The 14,758-nt window shown below is 38.8% G+C and overlaps 1 protein-coding gene across 1 annotated transcript in view; it reads right to left on the reverse strand.

Annotated features, from left to right (window-relative positions):
• SPAG17 (sperm associated antigen 17) overlaps positions 1-14,758 on the reverse strand; it is a 249,496-nt gene that overhangs the window by 30,461 nt on the left and 204,277 nt on the right. Inside the window, exons 38-42 of the mRNA XM_062193510.1 lie at positions 10,338-10,383; positions 8,312-8,411; positions 8,043-8,090; positions 4,274-4,373; positions 2,954-3,056 (exon numbers count right to left, since the gene is read on the reverse strand). Of these exons, the coding sequence (XP_062049494.1) occupies positions 2,954-3,056; positions 4,274-4,373; positions 8,043-8,090; positions 8,312-8,411; positions 10,338-10,383 (397 nt within the window). The remainder of the gene's footprint in view (positions 1-2,953; positions 3,057-4,273; positions 4,374-8,042; positions 8,091-8,311; positions 8,412-10,337; positions 10,384-14,758) is intronic.

A 14,758-nucleotide genomic window follows, 5' to 3' on the forward strand; every position in this document is an offset into this window, starting at 1 on the left:
AATTAAAAAACAAGCTATGAGGAGGCAGAGATTCTTCATGATATGATCCAATGTTTGCCATAAACAGGAGTATCTGCAAAATTCACAGGCTTGAGGAGATAGCTGGTTCTTCTTTTTTTTTTTTTTTTTTTTTAAGATTTTTTTTTTATTTGAAAGAGTTACACACAGAAAGAGAAGGAAAGGCAGAAAGAGAAAGGTTTTCCATCCGCTGGTTCACTCCCCAGTTGGCCGCAATGGCTGGAGCTGCGCCGATCCGAAGTCAGGAGCCAGGAGCTTCTTCCGGGTCTCCCACACAGGTGTAGGGACCCAAGGACTTGAGCCATCCTCTACTGTTTTCCCAGGCCATAGCAGAGAAAGTGGAGCAGCTGGGTCTTGAACCAGTGCCCATAGGGGATGCTTTACCCGCTATGGCACAGGCGGCTTTACCTGCTATGCCACAGTGCCGGCCCCAGACAGCTGGTTCTTTACCATTATGACCAATACAGTAGAGGAGCCACCTTGTTGCTTATGAATTTCTCTGTTGATCTAGCTACCCAACTCAGGCAGACATTTGAATCCCAAAGTCTTATGCTAACTGTGAATGGATTAGTGTAATGGATGAGGACTGTTAAGGTGTCTAGGAGGTAGGCCCTGTGGGAGATCTCTAGTCAATGGATGTGCCTTCAGAGGGTGGTTCTCATGGCAGAGATGGTTATAAAGGCTTCTCTCTCTCTGTTTTCTTGTTTGCCATATAATCCTCTACACATGTTCTATTATATTCCACCCAATAGACACTGGACCAATAGATCCACCCACTGTGGCTCTCCCCAAATGCACTGTGAACCTCCCCAAATGTAAACAAACATAAGCCTTTTCTAAGTTAGCTTCTCTCAGGTATTTTAGTTGTAGAAATCAACAGCTGAAGTTGTGAGGCCAAGTTATTTGTCTTTAATTTTACCTGGTAACTGAGATGTGATTTAGAAAAAAATATTTCTAATCTTAAATCCAATCATGACTATAAAATTAATCTCTATTGAAATCTTCTAAGAAATTTGTCTAAGAAATAGGTGTAGTGTGAAACAAATTATAAAGAAATACATCTAGGATTGTAGAGGCAAACAAATTTCAACTCGCATGTGTGCCAACTCTGGTTCAACAATCATGACTATCTGAAGTGCCATGTTGAAAACACTGTATAGCCTCCCTTCCTTTCATGGAGGAAGTATCTTGTGATTGCTCAGTGCTGTTTGCTCAGGGTGCAGGCAGTGTGACTGGTAACACAAGAATCATCAACTTGCCTTCCTTGATTTCTCATCTTTACAGTTAGAAGTCATTGTACCAGCCTCAGTCTTTGATTTCAAAACTCTGTTTGCCATTAGATGTTTTCTTTACCTATGCTTACCACAGGCAACTTATCTTCTGGTATTGTACAGTAGAATATTTCCCTATGTGGTATCTTAACTACTCAGTTTATGAAACAGAAGTGCTAAGTTTCATTTTATCCCTAAATTCTTCACAGTACATCTGAGAATGAAGACATTGTCCTACATATCTACAACACTATCAGGTAGAAATTAACAATAGGGGTGAGCATTTGGTGCAGCGGTTAAGATGTCCCTTAGGATGCCCACATCTTATAGCAGAGTGCCTGGTTTGAATGTTGGCTCTTCTACTTCCAACTCAGCTTCCCACTAATGTGTACCCTGGGAGGCAGCAGATGACAGCTCAAGTACTTGAGTCCCTGCCACCCACATGAGAGACTGATTTTGAGTTCCAGAGGCTCCTGGCTTCAGCCTGCCCCAGCACTGGCTGTTTCAGGCATCTGTGGAGTAAATCAGAGGATAGAAGATCTGTCTCTCTGCCTTTTAAATAAAATTAAATTAATTAACCAAAACAATTTTAATTAAATGTATTTGCAATGTTCTCAAATACAGTCTTCTAATTAAACTTGTGTAGCTCTTTCTAATATGTCTGTCTTTTACAGCTGTTGTCCAATCCAGGATCTAATCAAAGTGTATGTATTGTGTTACATTTATTTTTTATGTCTCTTTTCAAAAATTATTTATTTATTTAATTGAAAGGGGGGGGGAGAGAGAGAGAGAGAATGAGAATGAATGCTGGCTGTTTCCTGGCTGGACCAGGCTGAAGTCAGGAGCCTGCTCAACCCAGGTCTCCCATGCAGATGGTAGGGACCCAATGCTTGAGACATCACCTGATGCTTCTCAGATTACATAACCAGGAAGTTGGAATCCGCAGTGAAGCTAGGGCCAGAACTTAGACACTCTGATGTGCAATGTTGGTTTCCTAGGCGGTATCTTAACCACTGTGCCAAACACCTACCCCTATTTAGTAACTTTTAAGGTAGAACAGTCACCCTGCCTTTTTTGCTTTAATGACAGTTACTTTTTTGAAGAGACAAAGCCAGTTGTCTTACAGAATGTCTATATTCTGGAAGACATTTGTCTGATCGTTTTCTCTTGATTTGAATCAGATTTGACAAGAATCCTGTATAGGTGCCATTGGTCTGCATAGTGCATTCCATGAGAAAATACCTGATGCCAGCTTGTGTCTCACCAAGTGTGGAGTTTGAGTATGTAGTTAAGGTGGAAAATACCTAAGTCTCTATTGTAAAGGTGCAGTCTACTCTTCATAAATTGTAAGAGATATGTAGATTGATGTGCTGAGAACTTATAAATGCCCTGTTTTCTGACAACCTTTCATTACTCCCTGGACTTTTAGTCAGGTCTTCTCAATGCTTTCAGGTAAATTTTAAGCATAGAAGATGAAACCTGGATTTTTTTTACACCCTGATTTCCTCATGAACTCAGTCAAATCTGTACTAAGGTTCACAGGAGGTTGTAACTCACCTGTCACTAAGACTGAAGGTGGGAGGAGCTGGTTATATTCTGAGCGGCCATTGGTAGGTATTAGTAAAGCACATTTAAGTGGAGTAAGAATTACACTGATACATTACCTGGCTGAGAATCTGTGGTATCTTCAACGGCTGTATTGTTTTCATCTTCATCTTTCTTTGTAAAAGGAGGCAGCTTTTTGGAAAGGTTATCCAGGTAATCACACTTAAAAGAGAAACCAGAAGTGTCATTTTAGACTTATCCATGTGGCCGAAAGGCAACTGCCACAAATTGTTAAGTTGATGGGCAATTATGATAGCATTTCTTTTGAAAAAGATTTATTTATTTGATAGAATTATATAGAAAGAGGAGGGGGAGAGAAAGAGAGAGAGGAAGGAGAAAGAGAGAGGGAGAGAGAGAAAGAAAGGGAGGGAGAAAGGGAAGAAGAGAGGGGAGAGAGAGAGAGAGAGAGACAGAGAGAGAGAGAGAGAGAAAGAGAGAGAGAGAGAGAGAGAAATCTTCCATCTACTAGTTTACTCCATGAAAGCTTGTGATGGTTGGGGTTGGGCCAGGTAGAAGCCAGGAGCCAGTAACCAGGCACTCCATCCAGGTCTCCCTCATGGGTGGAAGGGGCTGAAGCAGCTGGGCCATCCTCCACTGCCTTCCAGGTGCATCAGCAAGGAAGTGGGTCATAAGTGGAGCAGCTGGGACCTGAACTGGCATTCACACAGGGTGTTGGCATTGAAGGCGGTAGCTTAACCCTGTTGCTACAGTGCTGGCCCCTGAAAGCATAGTTTTAAGAGCCTAAAAAATAGTATGTGCTAACTACAGCTCTTCAGGAGACTGATGAACTCAACTCCAGCTTTTGTTAATTAGTCATAGTTTTCTGTAATTTCTTCTCAAGTAGCCTCTGGTTAATAAGAGCATCTGGAATTTTTTAAGAAATGCAGGGAGCTCTGAACACAGGAAAATATTCCCCTAGCGTCTGGGTTTCTATGAACTGCCTGCCAGGGCAGGGCAGTTCGGGTGGGTGGCCCTAGAATTGTAGGCTCATTTAAAAGAGAAGAGCATTTCTGAGTGCGGGGGCAAACCCATAGCATCTTAGTGCTACCCAGCAGCTAATAGGTGAGGAAATTTGAAAGGGATTAAAACTTCGATATGGGATTTGTCAGAGGATAATCACTGAGAGAAGATTCAGACCCACAGAAAGTCTAACTACATGGGAGAGGGTGATTAGTGGTGATACAGACAGGGAGAGGAAGCAAGACCTGAAATAGTCTCCCCTGTGAGATGCTTGTAAGAACGTGGATTTGAAAGCTGCAGGTTTGCCAGTCACACTGCTGTAGGAAAGAATTAACGTCAGGAGAGAGAAGTTACATATTAACATATGCAGTATCTCAGCTTTATAAAGACTAATTCAATTGTTAATTACATTTAATTACCTGAGACTGATAAAATTCATTTAATTCAGACTTGAAATAGGGTGGTGCTTGTAGGCTCTTAATTTCTGTTAGATAATTCTGTGTTTTCTCAATTTCTTGCCTGGGTGATATTTCCATAATGATGCAAAAGAAGACATAGAAAAAAATTTTTAAATGTATTTGCTGTGCTTTAGCACTAAATACCACAGAAAGTTAATGCACTCACTCACATTAAAACTGATAAGAATTAGGCTCATTGACCATTGTTTTGGCAAACTGTTTTCATTCATTTTCTATTTCATTTGGAATCAATCAAGATAGGAAATAATGATAGCAGGGATTAGTTTGATTTTGCAGTTCATCTCAAAAGACTGAAATCCACATAGCCCTACAATGGCTGAACTTTTTGAGGTTTTTCAATTCTATGAGTTTCACATAACAGCTCCAGTCTACTGATTTCCATAGCTTCAGTAGCAGTAGTAACAAAACAAAAACAAAAATCCTGAACGACGTTTTTAAATAACATGGTACATGGCTACAAAATAACATGAAAGCAGTCATGATGCTCCTGCTAGTTGTGCTTCCAATTCCAAAATGTCTCTGTCAGCAATATAAAAAGAAGGCGATATAAAAAGAAGGCCAATAAGATGTAAACTGAGGTCATAAGACTCCAAGAAAGCTTTTAGAGGGAACTGACTCAACCAGAACTGTCTGTCTTTGCCTCATCTCTTCTCTTACTTCCTGAGGTGTGACTTCAATGGTTGGAGCTTCAGCAAACATTTTGTGACCATGAAGTAGGCTTTAGGATGCATGAACTAAGATTGATAGAACAGATAAAAAGAAGGAATCTCAGCTACTGATAATGTTGTGGCAGTCTCTACAATGAATTGCCTATCTCTGATTTATTTTGTATCAGGAAAAAGTAAAACTTTCTTACAAGAGCATTGATCTTGGGATTCTCTGTTAAATGCAACTGAATTTAATTCCTTAGGAAATAATTTACATTTTTAAATGCTTATTGAATTTTAAGATACTTTTCATTTATTCTTAACAATAATACTGTGGGATATTATTATTATTGTCTCCATATTACTGCTCAAAAAGTCAAGGCAGAGAAATGCTTAACCTATTTCAAATAGTATAACTAATAAGAGGTAGGGTCTAAATTAAAACCCAGGTTTGCTTGCCTCTATGAGGTTGACAACTGCATATGCTTGTTAGTCACCTAATGTGGCATCTGAAAGACACTGTATAGATTTGGCAACCTATCCATGCTTATATTTTATAGATAAGCAAACTGCCAGCAACCTGAGATCGGTAAATAATCGGATTATGATTGATCCTGCATCTACCGACTCTAAGACCAGTGCTCTTATCCTAGATCTCCCGCCCTGAGAAACCGGACAGGCATGATCAAAGCACCATCTTATTCGAGCAGATTTCATTTCTCATTAAAATACCTTATCTCTACAGCTTCACTGCATTCAGTCACCATGTTGTGGCAGACTGGCTGCTGCCCGCCACTCTCTTAAAACTGCTCACACAAGACATCGGTAAACCTCACTCAGTGACTCCAATCCCTTCCTCCCTTCCCGTCTCGGATTCTCCCGTGGCATCTGACTGTTGCTGACAGCTTTCCATTTCCTTGAGACTTTCTCCTTTCTTTTACCCAACCCATCTTCAGTGTGGCCCAAAGATGCATTTCACTTTTATTCTTTAAAAACACTTTCATGAGCTTATCATTACCTGCCTGTATGTTAAAATTTGAAACAAGGTTTCAGAATGTTTTCCGAAATTGAGTAGATAACACAAGCACGAGTACACCGAGTACACCGTTCCAAAGGTAGCAAAAAGCCAGTGATGAAAGGGAGGGCTCCAGCTCACCCTGACTCCGAGGGAACTCACTTTCCTTCCCTGTAGGCCAGTGCTGCGCGAGGCTTTTGGATGTACTTTCAGAATCACAAGACCCAGGAAGGAGTTTCTGAGCCCCTGAAGCAGGTCATCAGACTCTCATGTGAGAGGTGTCTTCCCTGTGCCCTCAGGAAAGGAACGTTCTTTTTCTCTGAAGGTGCAGGGACATAGAAAATGTTCTGTGTCTCCTGGATTATTATGATTAGATCAAACTCTCCTATTCTGCTCCCTCCCTCTTCTCCATTCCCCATCAAACTTAGCAAAAGCATTCTGAAGCTTCACCCTTTCTTCAGCTTATCATTACCTTATGAAGTCTCCCATGTCAGTGAAACTTAAATACATTAGCATGCTTTTCTTTCCTGTTATTCTGTCTTTTGTTATAGGAGCCTCAGCTGCAGACCTCAGCTGAGCAGAGGAAAATAGATTCTTCCTCTCCTATAGATAGTGTCTTCCAGTTTGACCTTGTATGGGGGGAAAAGCTCTGAAACTCAATCTTTTTTTTCCACTAAACACTCTTTATTTTTTTTCTTTTTTTTAAGGTTTTTATTTAATGAATATAAATTTCATATGTACAACTTTTAGGAATATAGTGACTCTTCCCCTCATTCTTGCCCTCCCACCTCCACGCCTATCCCACCTCCTACTCCCTCTCCCATTCCATTTTTCATTAAGATTCATTTTTAATTCACTTTATATACGGAAGATCAACTCTATTCTAAGTAGAGATTTACACTGTTTGTGCCCACACAGACACACAAAGTATAAAGTACTGTTTGAAGACAGGTTTTACCATTAATTCTCATAGTACACCTCATTAAGGACAGAGGTCCAACATGGGAAATAAGTGCACAATTATTTCTATTGTTGATTTAACAATTGACACTCTTATTTTTGATGTCAGGACCACCCGAGGCTCTTGACATGAGCTGCTAAGGCTACGGAAGCCTTTTGAGTCCACAAACTCTATCAATATTTAGAGAGGGCCATATACAAAGTAGAAGTTCTCTCCTCCCTTCAGAGAAAAATACATCCTCCTTTGATGGCCCCTTCTTTGCACTGGAGTCTCACTCACAGAGATCCTTCATGTAGGTTATTTTTTTGCCACAGCGTCTTGGTTTTCCATGCCTGAAATGCTCTCCTGGGCTTTTCAGCCAGATCTGAATGCCTTAAGGACTGATTCTGGGGTCAGAGTGCTATTTAGGGCATTTGTCATTCTATGAGTCTGCTGTGTGGCCTGCTTCCCATGTTGGAACATTATCTCTTTTTAAATTCTATCTATTGTTATTACCATACACTTGGTCTTATTTATGTGATCCCTTCTGAAACTCAATCTTATCTTAGCATTTCACCCACCACATTTCCCAAGATAACCCTGACGTTTTTATGAAGAAGTATATTCATCCAGGGAGTCATTCTAAAGAGGTGTCATGCAAATCTGTTCAACATGACCAAATGTTTTTGCTATATCTGCAAAAAACACAGGTGTATTTGGCTTGCTTTCTTCATGGTAAGAGAGCTGCTGTTGGAATCCTCAGCTAGGACTAAAAGGAAACAAAGCTATCGACATGTAGAGTACATTCCTCATATGAATGTTGAGGAATATTCAAATGTTTATGATTGTGTTTTGCACCAAGTTCCAGAGTACCAATTCCCATAATGAAATTGCACAAAGCACAAAGACTACACTGAGAGCCTTCCTGCTTGGCAGAAGGAGAAGTCTATTGGGTGGTGAGATGGGCTTCCTCCATAAGACACTGACATTATCACACAGAACAGCCGGGGGCTTGGATGGTGCAACCTTTTAACCTACCCCACTCCAAGTTTCTATGGCTTAGGATCTTTCATATGCTTATATATATAGACCTGTGGGTAGCGTTACCTCTTTTGGTCTATCTTTTCTTTCCAGTGCTTTGCTGCTTCTGTGTACCTGTGTGAAAGGAAAGGAAAGTATGATGAAAGGGACAGTGCTCTCAATCTACACACAAAGAAAGAGAAACCACTACTGTATGATGCATTGTCATCAGTGATGGGAGATGATGGGCCTTGAATTCGTTGCTGTGGTCACCCATTATCACGACACCCACATCTCCATTTCCTCAATCGTCATATGCCTAACACTAATGAGAACACATTATTGGCATAGTTTACCTCCATTTCTTCTCAAAGAAATCTTTCCCAAATGTTTCTGCTGGAAATTCTGGAGTAGCAGCCAAACATTGCTTGAATAAATCTGTTAGGTGGGCTGCAACTGTAAAAATAAATGCATTTAACTTTAACCTTCTGTTCTTTACAGCACAACACACAATCAGACTCAATCATTTCAGACATTTAAAAAAAGCATATACTTAATATATCATGTTTACTGGAATTTTTATGACTATGCTGGAATACAACAGTAAGTCAGACTACTTTCATGAAGTCAACTACTAGAGAACACACATTTTATAGTTTAAAATCTAATGACATCTCATTTGCTCCACATTAGGGGATAAATATGTTCTAACTAGATGAAGCTCCTCATATCTAAAAGCAGTGAATCTTAAAACAAATGAACCATCATATTGAAATTATTTTTCTAAAGGTTTACCTGCTTCCAGGATCTAAGAATATGAATACCATACAATGGCTGTTTGATAATTTGGGCAGTGATTCTCACAGTACATTCAGAGGACATGGTCTTGGTGGAATGTCAACATGAGATTAAAAGAAGAAATAAATTTCCTTGTTTTCATGGTTATAACAGCTTATGAAACATGGATTTATACAAGTTAAATATGTTTTGTTACTGTAGGACTTTTCTGCATCCTTAATGTACAGTGTGACTTTCTGAGAAAATAAAACAATTTGTATATCTGTAGCATATGATATTATATTGGAATAAGGCTCATTTTGGGGAAGCTTTCTCATTTTATTATGGAACACGTACGAAATAAGTTGACTTAGGATCAATATTATCAATATGTCAGGGACATCTGTAAATACGCCAAGGGCTGTTTGCCTTCTGGATTTAAGATCTGTGTTGAGCTGCCCTTCACTGCTGAGCAGCCTGTGAGTTACCTCTGTTGTCCTGTTTCTTGTGCCAAAGGTTACACGTTCAAATGCTACAGGACAGGGTTGCCAGATAAAGTATAGGATTCCTAGATCAATTTTGTTGTTTATCCTAAATGCCATTATAACTAGGCCATTTGTATTTGTATTCACTAAATCCAGAAACCCCAGCACAAAAGACACCCAGAAAAAGAGTGACAACAGAGTATAAGGGGCAGGGAGCTGTTGGGGGCTGTGCTGAAGCCTTCCGTGCTGCTCATCCTGAAGGGGAAGCTATTAGTCACCTTCGGCCAAATGTCACCCTGTGGCAACGTGACATTTCAAGAGGAAAAATGAAGAACAACAACAACATAAAGAATGTACAAATTATCACAGTGGAGGAGACACAAAACATGGGTGAAATGAATGAAGTCCACACTTGCTAGCTTCTGATCTTTGCCATATGGTCAAAAATCAAAACAAACAAATGAAAAAACAAAAACAGAAAAAGAACTCACCAAATTCTCCACTCCTGGTTTTTTGAACTATGAAATCATATAAGAAGGTCTTCAAAAAGTTCATGGAAAATGTGTTATGAAAAGCTCTGTATGGATTTCAAATCTTTTCACACCAAAATAAGCTTACCTTTTAATTCCATTTTTCCAGGAAGTATCCTTGTATAACCAAGTTAGTGTAGGGCTTATGTATATCCAAGAATGAATACATTGTGAATGAGGAGACCTTCTAAGAGTAAACTGCACTACATATGATGTAAAACAGCACAGAGTTTTAGTGATAACTGTATAGTTACTCAAAATTTCTGTGTGTGTGTGTGTGTGCATGTCGGGGGGAGGGTGTTGTTTATTGGTTAGCTGTTTCTTTCCTATACTTCAGAGTCAAATGTCATTGCTTTTCATTCAACAGATGAAAGTGAAAGATGATGTAGAAGCAGAGTTTTCAAGGATCTCATAATTCAGACAGAATACAACATATAAATAAACCATTACAATCCAACATGGCCAGCACAGTAGCAAAGATATATTTACAGTGCATTGTTATCTTATAAGAGAATGACTGATAAGTGTATTTAGGATAACTTCTCTGAAATTTGTAAATATGTTGCAGAAAAAAAATTAATAGCAGTTACCTTCATTAGCATGACTTTCTGTAGTTTCTTCCATTTTGGGGAAAGACTGAAAAGAGGATAGAATTACTTAATGATAATGGTTATATTACATGCAAAATTCACTTTGTTTAGAAGCATTTGTCATGTGCTATAATTTATCTTTATGGAAACTACTGTAAAACGAAATCACTGTTAAGTAGTAATATGAAATTTACTTGGATTTTAGTCATTCGTTCCTTTCAACTAGCTAATTTCTAAAGACAGAAATAATTAAGATGCAGAAATTCCTTGTTCTTCCTCATTCAGTAGTTCATTCAACATTTCAGTGAGTATCAATTTGTTCTGAAGATAAGAAACACTTTCATTTAAGGACATTCATAGTTGCTTATAATCAGAGGAAGACCCTAAGAGGGTATTTGGAAGATTCAATAGGAAGGGCTTTCAGAAAGCTCATGGAAATGTGTTTTATGAAAAATCATGCAAGAATTTCAAAATTTCTTTGCTCCAAAATAAACATATTTTTAATTCTATTTCCATGAACTTTTTGAAATTCCTTTGTATACCAAGAACCAGATTTCCACAGAAATAAAGATTATGAAGAGGGAGCAAATGCTTCCTATAAGTGGCACAACTGCTAAAGAAAACTTATAATATTTTGTCTTGAAATGTATAACATTGAACCAATTGTAGAAACACTGAATGATTCCAGTCAAGAAGGCACAACAGAGAGGGAGCTTACTGCTCTATTCTAGGGGAAGATAGTTTTAAAAAAAAGGAGAAAGCAGAGTTTCAGGGAAGAGTTAGGGAAAAAATGGCAGAGGAAACTCCATGTAAATTACAGGGACACAGTAGACCTACATGGAGGGTGTGGACATACATAACTCAGGACCCCAGCAGCCGACAGCCTCAGCACCAGTTTTGGAGTAAGGTGAGACCAGACTGCAGCAGCCCAAGCCACTGGTGATAAAGCTGTGGGAAGAGCCTGGCAGGAGTCCGTCTTGGAGCGCTATGGGGAACAGTGCACCTGCCAACCTAGAGGGAAATAAAAGGAGGTACATTTCTCTCTCCGCACCACCTGGCACCCGCATCCTGTAACTAACTAGCCAAGAGAGGGCGGGCGCCATTTTGGTCATAAGTAACAGCTGCACCAGCTCATGTCCATAAGCCCAGGAACAAGCCAACAGGAGAATCTGGCTGGAAAAATTGACAGGGAGCTGGAAGCTTATGACTGTGGGAGCCTTGTGTGCTGGGACTGTGAAGATACTGTAGCCATGTGGGAGGGTGCAGGAAGTGGCTGGAATTTTGGGCAGTCACTGTGGGAGGCTCCATATGCTTGGGGCTCCCTGATACCCTGGTGAGGGTCATTGCTGCAGGATTTGTGCATGGATCCTTTGTGTGGTTTTTGTGGCAGCACAGATGAAAACTGTACCCACTGGGGCTAACGCCCAGGCATTGTTCTCCTTTGAGGAGAGATGGTGAGTGTGAGACTATGCCAACAGAACTGAACAAACCTCCCTTCTGATAAAAAGAAAAAAAAATAGGAGATTTACCATGCCCAACTTACGTGTCACCTTAGACATTCCCCTCATCCTAGAGTACTAAACAGAGCTCCCTGACCACACCCAGCACATGCCTCTGGGTATTCACTGAAAGAGCAGAGACAGTCCACTAAGCCACCAAGGCATAGTTCAAAAATAAAAGCCATCATGGGGGAAACAACAACAACAAATATCACCACAAATGCCCAATAATAAATGCAGCAATTCAAGAAACAAGAATAAGGAAGACAACATGATGCCCCAAAAGGAACGCAACACTCAATACTAGAATGTGAAGATGAACAGATTGATGAAATGCCAGGAACAGAATTCAAAAATTTATCATAGGATTACTTAGAAGTAATCAGAAACAAATTCATGAACTAAAGAAATCCATACATGACATGAATGAAAATTGTCCCCATGAAACTGAGATTTTAAAGAGAAATCAGAACAAAATATTGGAAATGAACAATTCAATAGAACAAATAAAAAATATGGCACAAAGCCTTAAGAACAGACTCAGTGAGGCAGAAGAAAGAATATCTGAGTTAGAAGACAAATCTCTGGAAATTTTAGTCAGAACAAAAAAAAAAAAAGAAGAAGAAATAAGAAAATTAAAACACAGCTGCAGACATTTATAAGATTTTATCAAATGACCCAACATATGGGTCTTAAGAGTTCCTGAAGGCATTCAAAGAGAGAATGGATTAGAAGGCCTTTTTAGTGAAATAATTACAAAAAACTTCCCTAATTTGGAGAAAGAAAGGGATGTTCAAATAGAGGAAGCACATAGAATTCCTAACAGACATGACCAGAAAAGATCCTCACTATGACACACTGTAGTCAAATTCTCCACAGTAAAACATAAAGAAAAGATTCTAAAATGGGCATGAGATAAATGTCAGATTGCTTTCAGAGGATCTCCAATTAGACTCACAGCTGACTTCTCATCAGAAACCCTACAGGCTAGGAGAGATTGGTGAGATATAGTCCAAGTTTTAGAAGAAAAAAACCTATCAACCCAGAATACTGTACCCTACAAAGCTCACATTTAAAATGAAGGTGAAATAAAGACCTTCCATAACGAACAGAAACTGAAAGAATTTGTTACCACTCATCCAGCCTTACAAAAGGTGCTTAAGGATGTGCTACACACAGAAACACAGGAACGTGGTAATCATTATGAAAGCAGATGAAGGCAGAAAATCTCCCAGTAAAAGAACAAAGGAAATCCAAAGTAAGCAATAGTAATATATATGGAAAAATGGCAGGGCCAAGGCATTATTTATCAATAGTTACCTTGAATGTAAATAGCCTCAACTCCCTAGTTAAAAGATACTGGGAGGGGGGAAGCCATTGTAACCCATAAGCTGTACTTTGGAAATTTATATTCATTAAATAAAAGTTTAATAAATGAAAAAAAAAGATACAGACTCTATGAGTGGATTAAAAAGCAAAACCCATTGATTTGCTGCCTAAAAGAAATACATTTCACCAACAAAGATACACACGGACTGAAAAAAAAAATGGAAAAAGATATTCCATGCTAACAGAAACCAAAAAAGAGCTGTTGCAGAAATCCTAATATCAGACAAAATAGACATTAAAAAAAAACTGTCAAAAAGACAAAGAAAGGCACTATAAAATGATTAATGGATCAATTCAATAGGTAGAAGTAACTATCATAAATGTGTATGCACCTAATTACAGGGCATCTGGCTACTTAAAAGAAATGTTAATGGATCTAAAGGGAAACATGGACTCCCAATACAACAGTAACTGGGGACTTTAATACTACACTTTCAGCAATGGATGGATCAGCCAGACAGAAAATCAGCAAAGAAACAATAGAGTTAATTGACACTATAGACCAAATGGACCTAAGTGATAGAACTTTTCATCCTGCAGATGCAGAATACATATTCTTCTCACCAGTGCATGGAACTTTCTCTGGAATAGACCACAGGCTAGGCCATAAATCAAGTCTCAGCAAATTAAAAAAAATCATACCATGCAACTTCTCTGACCACAACTGAATGAAGCTGGAAATCAACAACTCACAAATCACTAAAACATATGTAAACACATAGAGACTGAACAACATGCTCCTGAATGATTAGTAGGTCACTGATGAAATTAAAAGAGATATCAAAAAATTTTTGGAAATGAATTAAGATGACAATACAACATAACAAACCTAATGGGATATAGCAAAAGCTGCGTTAAGAGGAAAGCTTAGTGATTGGCACCTACATCAAGAAGTTGGAAATGCATCAAATGCTATCAATTGATCTCAAGGACCCAGAAAAACAACAGCAAACCCAACCCAAAACTAACAGGATAAAAGAAATAATAGAAATTAGAGAAGAATAAAAGTGAAACAAACAAAAAATACAAAAGATCAGTGAACTGAAAAGCTGTTTTTTTAAAAAAATAGACAAAATTGACATACCATTGGCCCAACTAACCAAAAAAAGGGGCAGAGAAGACCCAAATCAATAAAATCAATAAAATTAGAAGTGAAAAAGGAGATGTAACCACAGACAACAGAAATAAAAAGAATAATCAGAAATTACTACAAAGAGTTGTATACTAACAAACCAGGAAACCTAAAAGAAATGGATAGATTCTTGGACACATACAAGGTACCTAAATTGAGTCATGAAAATAGAAAATTTAAACAAGCCAACAACAAAGATGCAAATTGAGTCAGTAATAAAGACCCTTGCAGCCAAGTTAAGCTCAGGACCAGATGGCTTCACTGCTGAATTCTACCAGACATTTAAAGAAGAACTAACTCCAATTCTTCTCAAGCTATTCGAAACAATTCAAAGGGAGGAAATTCTGCAAAACTCCTTCTATGAAGCCAGCATCACCTTAGTTCCTAAACCTGAAAAAGAT

Source organism: Lepus europaeus, chromosome 5, assembly GCF_033115175.1.
Source record: "Lepus europaeus isolate LE1 chromosome 5, mLepTim1.pri, whole genome shotgun sequence".
Lineage (NCBI taxonomy): Eukaryota > Metazoa > Chordata > Mammalia > Lagomorpha > Leporidae > Lepus > Lepus europaeus.